Source organism: Macrosteles quadrilineatus, unplaced genomic scaffold, assembly GCF_028750875.1.
Source record: "Macrosteles quadrilineatus isolate MER2022 unplaced genomic scaffold, UCM_ALF_1.0 Scaffold_4__1_contigs__length_99947679, whole genome shotgun sequence".
Lineage (NCBI taxonomy): Eukaryota > Metazoa > Arthropoda > Insecta > Hemiptera > Cicadellidae > Macrosteles > Macrosteles quadrilineatus.
This window is the reverse complement of record NW_026542597.1, coordinates 68,817,126-68,831,300: the sequence shown is the minus strand read 5'-3', so window position 1 is coordinate 68,831,300 and position 14,175 is coordinate 68,817,126. Positions and strand designations below refer to the sequence as shown.

At 34.6% G+C, this 14,175-nt stretch overlaps 1 protein-coding gene across 3 annotated transcripts in view; it reads right to left on the bottom strand.

The window, feature by feature from the left end:
- The window catches only part of LOC128992591 (tyrosine-protein phosphatase non-receptor type 11-like), a 129,204-nt gene extending 116,829 nt beyond the window's left edge, over positions 1–12,375 (bottom strand). For 2 of the 3 annotated variants that reach the window (XR_008490724.1, XM_054416242.1), the window contains exon 1: positions 735–776. Coding sequence is in view for 1 of the 3 variants with exons in the window: in XM_054416243.1 (XP_054272218.1) it covers positions 12,264–12,277 (14 nt within the window). In the remaining 2 variants the exon portion in view is untranslated. Of the gene's footprint in view, positions 1–734; positions 777–12,263 lie in introns of those variants that run through there. The other variant, XM_054416243.1, reaches the window with a different exon arrangement.
- Between the last annotated feature and the right edge of the window lie 1,800 nt (positions 12,376–14,175).

The following is a 14,175-nucleotide window of genomic DNA, read 5'->3' as shown; positions in this document are numbered from 1 at the left end:
AGTAATTCGGTCCCGGGTCTAAGTCTTACCGTGCCACCTACGGTAATAGCTAATTCCCTATAGGGAAATACGGTAATAATTATTGTGTACTATAATTTTCTCATGATTGAACCGGCGACCTTCTAGTTACCTGGGGAAGCTTTAAAAGTACTGTATTCAGAATAAAATCACACATTACTGTATTTTGAATAAGGATAATGTACAATCTATATGTAGTGTGGGATAAATTTAGACCATACACATCTTGAGATGAGTTGTAACAGGCATGTGGTATAATTCTGAACGTAAACAAGTGAAAACACTCAAATATATTTTGGCTTCAATCGCATTCAACAGTCTTAAAAATACGAAGTCCGATATGGAACATAATCACGCAATAAGACGAATTTATTAATCATGCTACTTAATTTACAACAAGCAACATCTCTATAAAAAGGAGATAGCGACACAAACAAACAATTTTTCACTAGATAAATTCCCAAACAGTTGAAAGCGACAACTCTTTTGAGTATGTTTTACATTATCGGTTACTTTATTTTATATTTTACATTTTAATCACGCATTAAGGGGGTTTACTTGCATTCTTATTTTACATAAAAAAAATTATTAATTACAACTTATTCCTTGAAGATTGACAATCTCACACGTCCGTTTTTAAACCTCAACAGCTTGCGACAACAATACATTTTACATTTCCCTTTACAGCAAATAGTACAGAATAGTTGAAGACTTACCAAATCCACGACTATAAACAGTTCTGGCATCTAACAGAAACAGACAAACCACAGCAAAACCTTTGCCCAAGTTAAGGAAGAGTGGTGTGGTACAGCAAGGCCGGTAAATTAACTCCCCCCTCCCTCCAGCGTGTCAAACAGCTGATTGTGAGGCCTACTGCATTTAAACTACACTGCAATTTGTCGATCGATTAATACAAAAATCCACGTACAGTAAAACCTCACTAACTCGACATTAAAAATAAACCCAACAAATGAATTAAAAATTTTAAAAAAATAACACGGACCTTACGGGTTTTCATGCTGGTGACGAAATAACAACACAATATAAACAGAAAATCAAAACAAATCGAATAAATTCCAATCACAGTTTTATTTACAGTGTTGGGTTTTGGGTGTTGGGGTTATAGAGAAATCTGTACCTCTGACTATTATAGTAATGTCTGAACATTACATATTTTTGGACGACCGCTAGTTTGCTTAAATTTCCGACGGATCACGACTTGTTGAAACTATGCCTTATTGCAAGAAAGTGGTTAAATGATGTCAAATGCCAATGTTTTCATAGCAGCGGCCGGTCTTGGATGGGTAAAAAGGTAACCGGGATAAGTTGTACTACGTAGTATATGTATGATACAAAACTTTGAAAATTCGTAATTTGCATTAACTTAATCCCTGAACTAAAACTATAAACTTGAAAACAAAATGCATTATGCAAATTATATTAAATGCAAAACTTGACAGGGTCATTAATTTGCATAGGAAACAATTGTATGTGTACAGTTAGGTTTTAACCGCAATAAGTGAAGTGGCTACGCTAATACGTAGTTTTGGGGTGGAAACCAATTTTAAAATGTTTGAAACTACGGAGTATCTGCAACATAATAACAAACTGTATTTATTTTGCGATTTATGAACCTAATTTGATGTTAAGAGATAGAGATGCCAAATATATCCAGGAGAAGATTATATCGATCAATTACATTTTTAATTTATGTGTTCTGACGCTAATTCATGTGAGCCAGGTTTTCCTTATCTCTGTCATGTTTGAGACGCTCCGAGACGCTCTGGCGGAAGAAGCTTTCCTTCCGGTGGTTGGTTGACAAGCAAAGAGCAAATTGCATATCTATAATCGTAGAGTATGTAGCCTTATATAATCAATGGTTGAATCTTTGAGTTTTCTTTCTTAAGAACTGGTCGTTGTAAAGAGCACAGAAAACGTACTACTATAACCCAGAATGCCAACCGCATGGTAAAAAGCATTAAGCGTTTTGAGAGAGCTTTGCCTGTCAATCCGTAGGCAGCGCCACCAGCGTTGCCATGCAATAGCATAGCAACGCTGGTGGCGCTGCCTACGGATTGACAGGGAAAGCTCTCTCAAAACGCTTAATGCTTTTTACCATGCGGTTGGCATTCTGGGTTATAGTAGTACGTTTTCTGTGGTAAAGAGGTAGCGGATTTTTATCCCCCTGATTTGTGACGTCACGTTTGCCCGGGGGGTTAAAATTCCAGCCGCGAACTTTTGAGTTTCGAGACATCGGTTCGATGGATTAAACACAGAATTAAACGTATATTTTCACGGTTTTGAATTTAATCAGAACACATCAAATTATAAAAACCTAGAGTGTACGGGCCGGAATTTTACCCCCGGACTTTTACTCCCTTCATGAGGTCAGCTCAAAATTTCCGCGAATTTTTACCCCCGGATTTTTACCCCCTGGCCAGATATATAAATATTGGTGATAATGGTTAATTATCTTCATTCAGTTTTAATTTAATAGTAAACATTTTATTGTTAAGTAGCCTATCTTAATTTATTTGTAACATCAACTAATCGAACAGGGTTTTAATTTTAATTTTGAGATTCGAGTATCAGGATTCGACCATTGAAGCCAACTGTTGGTTAATATGATCAAAATTAAACAGCAAATTCTGTTTACTTAGTTAAGATTACAAAATAAATAAATAAAGATAGGCTATTTAATAATAAAATGTTTACAAAATAAAATAGAAATAAGAAGATCAATCATCTATATATATAAAATCCAATGTATGTTTGTTTGTTTGTCCTTTATGGACTCCGAAACCGCTCGACAGATTGTAATGAAACTTTCAGGCAGTATTAAGCATTATTCATTATTCAGCATTATTCAAGGGTGGTTTGTGTGAAGTTTGGTGCAGATCCGTCAAAAGGGCTCCACCCCAGTGGCTCTGGAGTTTCCCATGTTAACCTTATGAGTACTCTATTTAAATGGAATTAAAGAATCTTTACAGCTGGTTCAACTAAAGAATTTTATTCTGTGTTGTTCAAAAGCATTTAAAAGTTAATAGGTTTTACCAACAGGGCGCAGCACTATTGTTTTTGTTTATTTATGACAACAGCTAATTTGCAACCAAAAGGTGAGTGAGCGTAGCGAACAAACTTCAACCTGGAGGTGAGTTAGCGTAGCGAACAAGCTAACCTGAAGGCAATTGAGCGCAGCGAACGAGCTCCAACCTAAAGGTGAGAGAGCGTAGCGAACGAACTTCAACCTAAATGTGAGAGAGCGTAGCGAACAAACTTCAACCTAAAGGTGAGAGAGCGTAGCGAACGAACTTCAACCAAGACGTGATTGAGCCATGCGATCGAGCTCATCTTGAAAATGAACGAGCATTTGACATAAAACCACAATAAGACAGTACGACGTCTGTCGGGCCAGCTAGTTCTTAATAATTTCTACATTCGGCCAGGGGGTAAAATTCCGGTTTTTATTGCTAATCTATAATTAATCACGCTCTGTCTATTTTAATTGGACTTCCAAATCCGCGGGGGTAAAATTCCGCCCGCGAACTAACTTTTGAGCGCTCAGGTTTTGTTCAAGGTTTGCTTGAAACAAATCGCAAGTCAGTGATAAGTTAATGATTATCAAAAAATTGATAATTGTCAACTTAACTAAGTAAGAGCAATAGAAAATTGTGAATTGATTCAAAATATATAACGGATTTGCTGGTTGCTAGTAAAATATATCACGGATTTGCTGGTTGCTAGTACATTAACAATCTGTATATCATTGCGAAGTATAATCTGTAATTATTAACACAAGACTCAGTAACAAAATAGATTACTGTGTGGTTATACAGGTGGTATATATGGTATATATATATATATGGTAAATGATGATCGATATAGATTGGCCACTCCAATCATCATCAGACCCAATAGGCGGATGAATAGGAAAAAGTTTTAGAAATCTTAATTTTGATCGTTCATTTTTCATTAGTACTCAGAAATTTTAAATATTCGCCATGTAAAACTATTATGTTTTACATGGCGAATATTTAAAATTTCTGAGTACTAATGAAAAATGAACGATCAAAATAAAGATTTCTAAAACTTTTTCCTATTCATCCGCCTATTGGGTCTGATGATGATTGGAGTGGCCAATCTATATCGATCATCATTTACCATATTTTATATGTATTTACTCTCTTGTGAGTAAACAATATAATTATCATTACAGTTGTTATTTGACGTGTTTTTGTACTGTAATGTAGGCTATTCATTTTCGTCAAATCCTTCATTTGTTAAAATAATTTGTATAGATGATTTGCTCTGTGTCATTGTCCTTTTAGTTATATCGTAGGTACAGTTATAGAAAGAAACGCACTATTTAACATTATGTTAAAGTAATTGTAATATTACTCCCTATTATATTATTTTACATTTTGTATGTACTCTGGAAATTGTCCACAACCCCAGAATTCCTCTTAATGTCACTTAAGCCAGTCTGTAACAAGGTTCATATCCTCAGGAAATGACACAGGAAGGAAGTCAGTTTTGGAGGTTAGTGAGGACACGTTTGAACCCAAACCTCAAGATGAGTTCAACGATGTCATTACACCAAGACTAATATTCTACAACTACGTGGCGTTTACGATTACATCAAAAAACTAAATACAGTAGGCTTGTACAGAATGAAAAGAAATTCTTTAGAAGTTCTGTTTGAAGAACATACAATAAATAACTAACATTTTGCATCTATGTCATTTTGAGTATATTTTACAAATTTTTACTATTTGGCATGTGTAATTTACATGAATCAAGTAATTCCAGTCCTACAAATTTTTACTATTTGGCATGTGTAATTTACATGAATCAAGTAATTCCAGTCCTACGGATGTTCATTGCACAAAAACTGTGAGATTCATGTGGAAGGCAAAAATTAATATTTTAATGTATTGATGGACTATATTTTGTGACAAACGAAAACAAATTTTAAAACCTTTCACCAATGACTAAGCTAGGACCTAGGCCTACATAAAAAATTAGATCCAAAATCAAGAACCAATATATAAATAGATTTTTTAATTTCCTACTACAACAATTTGACCCATTTTGCTATTTAAAGATGTTTTTGAAAAATTCATCAGGATATTGGGACATCATCTTAATCAATGTTTTTGGAACATGACAATTTTCTACTTTATTAAACTTGTTAACTCCGCTGTACCTTAGTGTGAAAATTGTATGGCATTATTTATATTGTGTGCAGTAAATCTAAATTGGGGGGAAACTGGTAAAGCACAATATTGGTTTAGTGACAACTAACCCGTGTTAAATTTATTGAAACACAAGAAAAGTTTACCAGATCAGCAATAAACTACGCTTATTACTTTAACTGGTCACTCATGTTACAGTTACCTATCTTAACTGAAAATCAATTAAATGTTGAAACAGTAATGACTAACAACATATTCCACCCCATGCAATACAGAGGTGAGAGAGACATGGTCAGGTACTACAGAGGACAGGAGACCATTGAAAAGATTGTGTGTGATGGTTTTATGAGGTTACAAAAGACCTAAGAAGAATAGGAGTAGACCTAGAGCTGGCAGAATACAGTGGATCCTGGAGTTAGAAAGTTGACGAGGCCAAAGACCACTTGGGTTTTCAATGGCCACAGAAATTAAGAGTAAGTAAGTGCTACATATAAACACAAAAAAAAACTCCAACTATTTAGAGCGTCTCTTATCTTATTTGGAAAAATACAGGACTACAAAATTAAAGAGGCCACTGTATTTAGCAGAAGTACTACTACTTGGTCTATAAAGAGTGTTCTGTGGATTAGTTTAGATATTATGAATCTGCTGACAACCAGAGAGTATTTAATATGAAGATGAGTAAAAAATGAAAGTTGAATGAAAGAAATTATAGCTTTATTACTGACCAAGACCAGCTGTTTCTTTAAGACAGGTCCAGCCCATGATCAAGTACAGCTGGGGTAACTTTAAAACCTCAAAATGATACTGATATTTCTTAGAATCTAACTGTCAACTTCCGATAACAAAGCGAGCACTATACTATCCATAATGAGTTGTTATTGTGGCAGTGAGAGCCAAAAACAATAGAAGAGTCGATTACCCGATACTTCTGTAAATAGCTGTACCACCTATAGCCAATGGGTTTGATACCAACGATACAGTTTTGTTTGATACAGCCTCAAAATAATTAGGTCTGTTCCTGTAGATTTTAAACGTTGATAGGACTTTTTTTGACAAATGTTACTATTGATTATAGCTCTTATAGCTTATAGATCTTATTGATTATATACAGGATGAGACAATGAGAGCACCCGCAGAGAAATGAGGTACAGAGGATGAACACTTGCATGGGAAGAGGGGCTTTCAGCTCTATGTTGTGCTAGAAACATACTACTTGTACGAGCAAGGAGGAGTCCGAAAGGCGAGCACTGTGCAGAAATTCCTAGGGCACAGTATCATCCCCCACCATGAGCGTTGTAGTACATGAGGCCGAGAGGAGGTTGGATGTTTGCCCTAAACACCAGCACTAGTGTTAGACACCACTTACCGGCGAGTGTACTATTCTTTCCAATGTAGGCCCAGCCTACATAACTTCTACTTTTGTTTTGCTGCCACATGAAAAGTAATGCAACAATTATTGAACAGCTTTGCGTATATAACTAAATGTAACTATGCGTTTTTGGAAAACATTGTGCCATGGGGTTTTGCTGTGGACATAATTCCAAAAATACTGTAATGATTTTTGTGCAAACTCCCATGGATTGTTTGGACCAAATTCCATCCTTGGTCCACACGGCGCTGTCACAGATCGGAAAACGATAGGAAACTGGGTAAAATTATTTAGGATAACAACTTAAATTCTAAAAAAATAATCGGTGGAAACAGCTAAACTCTATGTACAACAGTAAATGTCAAAAGATTGTAAATCGCAGTAACTCAAAGGCCAAAGAGATTTGTCAGGATGCTTTATGTTGGCTCTTTTCTTTCTCAGGGGGTTTCTCCCTATAATATATTGAAAATCAAGGTTTTTCAAACTTGCCCTACAGATTTGCTTGAACCGAAGCTAAGAACTGTGCAGAAAATTTAAGTGATTACTGAAGAAATACTGGAGCTAGTATTCGATGGAATTTTCAAGCGAATAAAAAAGGAAAGTCAAGTTTGTAAAGGTTTGACGTAATGTATAAGAAGTCTAGGCCTGTCTGTTAGCAGAGAACCATCCAAAATCAACAGGGGACAGCATGAGTAGAATGGGACATGAGTTGACGACTGGGCAGTGGCGTTTTTAACACCTCCGCAAACCCTGTAGTGCGGTGGGAGCGCATATTCAGGGGGCGTCGAGGTCTGACTGTCATCACTCACTATCACTGAAAAAGGTGACGTTGTTTATGTAACCACGGGAGACAATAAATGTCTTGAAGATCGACGAAGATATTCAAGATTTTGCCACAATCGCGAAAAAAGATCTTTGACACCTTGACATGACCGGGAGGGACGAAGATCGTGTCAACAAAACCAAAAAGATAAGTTAGGCATTCAAGATTTTGGCAAAATCGTAGACAAAAAATTACATTAGAACCTTGATAACAAGACCCTCGATAACAAGTCATTCTTGATAACAAGGGTCATTTTCAAATCCCCTTGAAATGATTTTACCCCTAATCACATGTTATTGCAAACCTCGATAAGAAGTCAGCCTTGATAACAAGTATAGTTCTATAATCCCTATGAGAGTCTTGTTATCAAGGTTCTACTGTATGTTGTTTCTGTGACCGCGGGAGATGACAAAAAAAACAACCGCAAGAGAGTTTTTGGATTTGTCTTCTTTAACAATTCTTATTAGGCCTACTAGGCTATGGTTTTGTTTTATTTTTCTTTATTCTGTAAGTGATTCCAATAATCAGTGATTCAGCCCAATGACAAATGGCATCTGGGTCTGGTTTGTTAGCCTACAGATCCTTCTCCAAGCTCATTAAAACTAACTAGCGTACCTGTCGCTCGAAGTCGAGCAATTGCAATTACTAGTGCACCTGTTGCTTGAATTCGAGCAAATGCAAAGTATTACAGGCGTTATTTCAAAACTAATAACAGTTATAACTTCCAATTACTTAAAGAGTTTCAACTCAAAAATAATGTAACCAATCACTCCACTCCAGTTATCGAAACTGAAAATGAACGCTCTTGTCTGTATTACGTCTTTATTATGAACAGCCGTTTTAGTATGCAATTAATACAAAGTATTCGTCTGTTTATGTAAACAAAATCTTTTCTTCGTAAGAAATACATTGTGATTTTGATGGCCTGTGGGGCATAGCCCGAGGACTTTTATTACAGGAATTAGTGAAAGGGGGTGTCTACACAAAAAATACTTAATTTTGACACATCGTTTGTATAAATCCGTCCATTATTAATGGAGGAGTAGTGTTTCGTAGAAATCGCCTTCACTTAATAATCGCCTTCCTTATATATTACCTATATATAAGGATTACAGGCAACGAATAACAGTCAAAATTTTCAATGAATTTAAAAGAGTTGACTCAAAGGTTATAAAAAAACTCACGATATAACGATATAGGCTAATCAACATTTCTTGTAAATAAATATCTTATTATTTTTTAAAAGCTGATCCTATTTCTTTTAGTGTTTTCTACGAATGTTTCCCACTTAGGTTGTCCACAATAACAATTATAGATTCGAAAAAAAACTAAAAAAAAAACATTTCTGTACAGTATTTCTAATTCTTCTACTTGTAGGTGTTCTTTGACTTTCCTATGTTTTCATAGTTTGCAAATATGCTCTTTAAAAAATTGCTCTAGAAATACAGTGTTAATTTAGTTTTCTTTTTAGTAAGTTATATCAAATTTTCCAGGCTTTATCGATTTTTTCCATTTTAATGTTTACACCAACCCAAATAGGACTATTTCATTTCAACCAAGTCAAGAGGCCTGTTTGTAGCACACGTTTCCTTAGATTTTGCAACTAAAATATTAACATCAATTAAATTATCCAGCTGATCATAAAGTAAACAAATAAGTTTATGTTCCTCATAAAGATAAGGAATTAGTGAAAGGGGGTGTCTACACAAAAAATACTTAATTTTGACACATCGTTTGTAAAAATCCGTCCATTATTAATGGAGGAGTAGTGTTTCGTAGAAATCGCCTTCACGTATTACCTATATATAAGGATTACAGGCGTAAAATGTAGGGTTTGCAAATGTGTAGAACATTTTGGTATATAATATGTGGGGTTTAATCTTAAAACAAAAAAGCCATATTGTTCACAATGTTTCATGTAGGTAGTAATATAGATAGATGTGAAAAATGCAATGACAAACTCAAGATTGAGTTCTCTAGCCTACCCTAACTTATTAAGCATTAAAAGAGAACGGGATTGACTTCTCGTGCTAGCACCTAACTTTTCCAACAGAAGAAAAGAAGAGCATTATATTTTATTACACCGCTTGTTTCATAACACCATGCTTTATAAATTACCGTATTGAATTAAATGATTTGAAATCCTGATATATGCAGTCTTCCTTACTATTACAATGAGACAAGAAATAGAACAGAAGTGGTCATTTATTTGGGGGGGGGGGGTCATCTGTATGTACTGCAAGGGGGCACAGCTCAATGTACTTATTACGCCACTGGGAATGGGTCGTAATGTACATTTTTTCAGGATGCTAAATACCTCTGTTCAGGCAATTTGATAATTTTTACTCATCCTTGTAAAAAAAGTGTGTGTTTTCCTTTAAACACTAGTCTTCACTTATCTTGGTGGCCCAATAAGAAATGGAATTTTGGTATTAATTTAATGGGGGAAGGTTTTAAAAATAAATTAGGTCTATAAATGGTTTACAGGTTTACTCTTCAGACAATGAATACGGTAAACCTTTATGTTGAACTTGTTAACATAAGTAGCCTAGCTAACATAAGTAGTGGCTAAGTAGCCTAGGTTCTTTATTTTTGGGCATGTGAAAGACCATAGCCTAGGATTATAAGATTTTGGTGAGTGGTAAGTTAAGCCTTCATTAACAATAAGACAAACTACAACGGAATCATGGGTCAAATGACAATACTCTAACCTAAAAATCAGGCTAAACATCCTAACTTACAACATTGAATGTAGGTCAACTTAGGTCTGCTTTCCTGTTAAAGAAAACATTCATTAGGTATTATAGATGATTTTTTAGATGTAGGCTATCGATATTTTTGTTTTCCTTTTATCAATTCTGTTTTAATATTTAAATTACAAATTGACTAGGCTACTGTTTTTTTTAGGCTAATAGAAACTGTTCCAAGCTATCCTAACATAACTAACCAAATTTACTGTACCATTTCAAAATTCTGTTTGATAAGAGAAAAGCAAGTGGAGAATACCAGACGGGAATTTTTAAATGTTGTCTATTTTAGTTAGTGGGTACAGTTTCTTAACTGGGCTACGCTAAGTCAATATTGATTGAAACTATCGATTTGATTAGTAAACGCGCTTCATGCGATTTTTTCACCATCAGCAAGTTTGTCTGGTTAGGTTAGGTTTAATGATAGTTTGATTTTATATTTTAAAATATTGATTATTAACCCTCCCAGTGTTACTTGACGAAAATTCGACAAGCAGCACACTTTGTGTAGTGTTACTTGTCGATTTTTTGACACGCAGACATCGTTTACTGACTGTTTCATGACTGACTGAATCGGATTGAACTGGATCGAGTTAGGTATCGTTCTTTCCGTAATATTCTAAGCTTTCTCCAGAGGTCTGTCTCTAAGCGCTATTCATTTTAGTTCCGAAAATATTGTAGCAGACAGCTGACGTGCGTGTATTTGTAAACAGCTAGGTTCCCCCGGACCGATGACTGATGTGTTTTATTACGTTTATCATTGTTTTAGTGTTAAAAATCAAAAGTAGTGATATACGTGGTGCATTATAAGAAGATTTAAGTGGTTTTGAAGTGCTGGTTGATGATCCTGAAGAAGTAGGTAGTGATATTGATGTAAATTATCAGCCAGATTCCTAGCTATGGTTAGGCTATGCATTCTTAGCTAAACGCTATGTACTGAAATCAGTTTTTTGCCCATAACTTATTTATTTGCAAATGTACTTCCTTATATTATTATATATTTGTAATCCTCATAAAATTTAGAACAAAGTGGCTATTTTCAAATATTTATAGGCCTATAATTTATACAATTTCATTGAGCGCAAACTTATTTTTTTTTTGAAAATTTTTGAAATTATATTTTTTTTAGGCCTACCTAAAAATTTTTTTTTTTTTGAAAAAAATGTTCCTTATGTTTTATAGCCTATATAATATTGAAGCCCATGATTTTCCAAACAAAATGGTATATAGAACATTAGAATTAACATTGTTTTAAGCTTCTCAGATCCGTTTTAATAAAACCTTGCAAATGCGCCAAAAATAGGTGGACATTAAGGCCTAAACTATGGACACTTGGAGGGTTAATCAATATTTTCAATTCGATAGTTTCAATCAATATAGCATAGCCCAGTTAAGAAACTGTACCCGGCCTAGTTATGTAAGGTTAGTTTAGAACAGATTCATTTCAATATTTTTTTAATTACGTAGCCTATTGTTTGTTGATGGCCTTATAAACAATATTTATTCATAGTAGGCCTCAGCTGAGTTTCAATTCCATAATATTGATATATCGGATCAAAAAATAAAATATTGATATAGGCATAGCCTATCGAGAAAAAATAACTTCCTTTTGTTCCTTTTGACAGCAAAGTAGGTAGGTAGGCCCTAACCATTGGAATTGAGGATATTTCACAGCTATAAGATTTATCTCTGGAAGATAAATAATGAAGATGAGGTTAATCCCAATTTAATCTAAACCTAAAGAAGCTGGGGGTTTACCTCCCACTTGGACCCAGAAACTTATTTTTTGCCTATTGGGCCTACATCACACTAAATCTTATCAATCTGATTAGATTTATTAATTCCTTATGACGAGGAGTGAGGTATTGCTTGTTATTTACATTGACTAGTTAAGGAGCCTACGTTCGATTGAATAGTCTAATAATTGAAGATGTGTGTGTATGACAAAGAGATAGGCCTAATCCAGGAGATGAAAGTGGGCAGGTAGGGTTATGCAAACAGCTGTTAGTCAACAGATCTATATCCATTAGATTAGCAGGTTAAATCGTGAGAAAAATTTTTAACTTAAAAAAATTTAGCATATAAAGAATATAGGATTAGAAATTTACCTTCTTGAAGTCATAGTAGTTTTAAAGGGGATGAAGTAGTTAAGAATCACTAAAACACAGATAAATAACACTTAACCACCATGTTGAAATATTGTTTCTTTCACGAAATCAGAATCAGACAGAAATCTGAGAAATCTGCTGATCTACAGTACAGGAGGAAAAATACAACGGTTCACTTAGACGTGGGTCACAGTTTTAGAACCAAAACATAGTTATACTATATGTTATTTATTGTTGATGTAGACTTCTGAAACTTGTTTTTTATGTCTTGTCAATGTAACCACTGTGAAACTGAGCGGTAGTCTCAACGAAATTTCTTTTAGCTTCTTCTAGGGCTAATTTTTGGATTTGTGCTCTACTTTTTGTTTATAAAACCAGAGTACGAGCATGGTATGAGTTATTGATTATTATTGGAGGAGTGAGCTAAGCTCTCGTACTACATTCCCGTTGTTGTTTTTTATACTCCTCTTATGAACTGCTAAAGCGATCCCCAAGCAACTTAGCACAGTCATATCATAGATAAAAACATAACTTACTCCTCAAGGTCATAGTAACCAACAATGGGAACGTATTAGCCTGAAATGGTACAAATTACATGGTTCTTCACTACGTTTATTTAAACTTTTAAAATTGTAACGTGGGCCTTATGAGTTGATTGGTTCATTATTGGTTGCCATGGACGGTGGACGGTCTGCAATATAACAATAAAAAGGTATACAAGATTTAAAAATTTGACTTATTACAAGTAGTTTATACTGCAAGAAAATTGCAAATACCGTTGAGCATAATAAACTATAGCACGATTAACCAATTACAGCCTATGCACCATTGACTTTAGATACTAAATAGGAAACCCCATCATTTATGTGAAAAAATGTCTCATTAACGGGATACTTTTTTATCAATTATTTCATATACCCTAGGTGTGTATTTTAACCCAAATATACGTGAAGGGTGAGTGTAGGTATGTGGTGATCTATGAAGCTTCGTGTTCGTTACTGGCTAAGATCATAGCATGGTGCATTAGTCGGAATCATTTATTTATAGCCCAATGATCAGGAACATTTAGCTTAACCAATCTGTTGTTATTAGTTTAATCTGTTGTCCATTAGTTTAATTTCTGCTTTTTGGCCTGAAATACTGAAACATGTTTTTCTAATCTAATGTAGATGCACTAAAGCACCATTTGCCATAAGCTAGTGAGATGTTTGTATGGATTGGAGATTGGACGAACAGAAACAGTATTTGTTTGTTTGATAACGTTGTTTCAAAAATTGCAAAAACAATCTTTGTAATAATTTTTAATGTTTAACTTTATGAACTACTTCTGTTTCCCCTCCATGTATGGATCGCTATTGTATAGATTTCTCAGTCAAGTTTTTAAAACAAAGTTGTCTGGTTATACAGTTTTTTACCAAACATTTATCAATATGGTTGCTTAACACTAACACACTATACTGTAATTATTTTAATTCGCTATTTATAAGTGGTCGTTGTCTTCTTTTCTGAAGAGGTGTTAACGTTGACGTTGACGTTAGTAACTACCACTGTAATGTTTGTCTACATCCATGTTTCCAAAATCAAAGCTCATTGAATATACTAAATGGTTGTAAAATAAAGTCAAGAAACCACTGAATAATACTCCCTTTACACAGTGTCGACGAATGCTTGCCTTTGGCTGTTTTGCACACTTGAGAATTTACGTGTGACGTCTTTCTCCGGCATTCGACGGATGTTGTTATTTTCAAAGTTGAATTCTAAATCTGGATGTCCAGATGGTTGTCATAACATGTCAATAATAACTCATCCATCTTCCAGCCAGCTGGCAAAAGTAAACGGCTCGGGTTGTTTTGCTTCTTTATAGTCCAAAGGCTGTATGTCATTTTCTAAACATTGAATTGTATAACCTTCT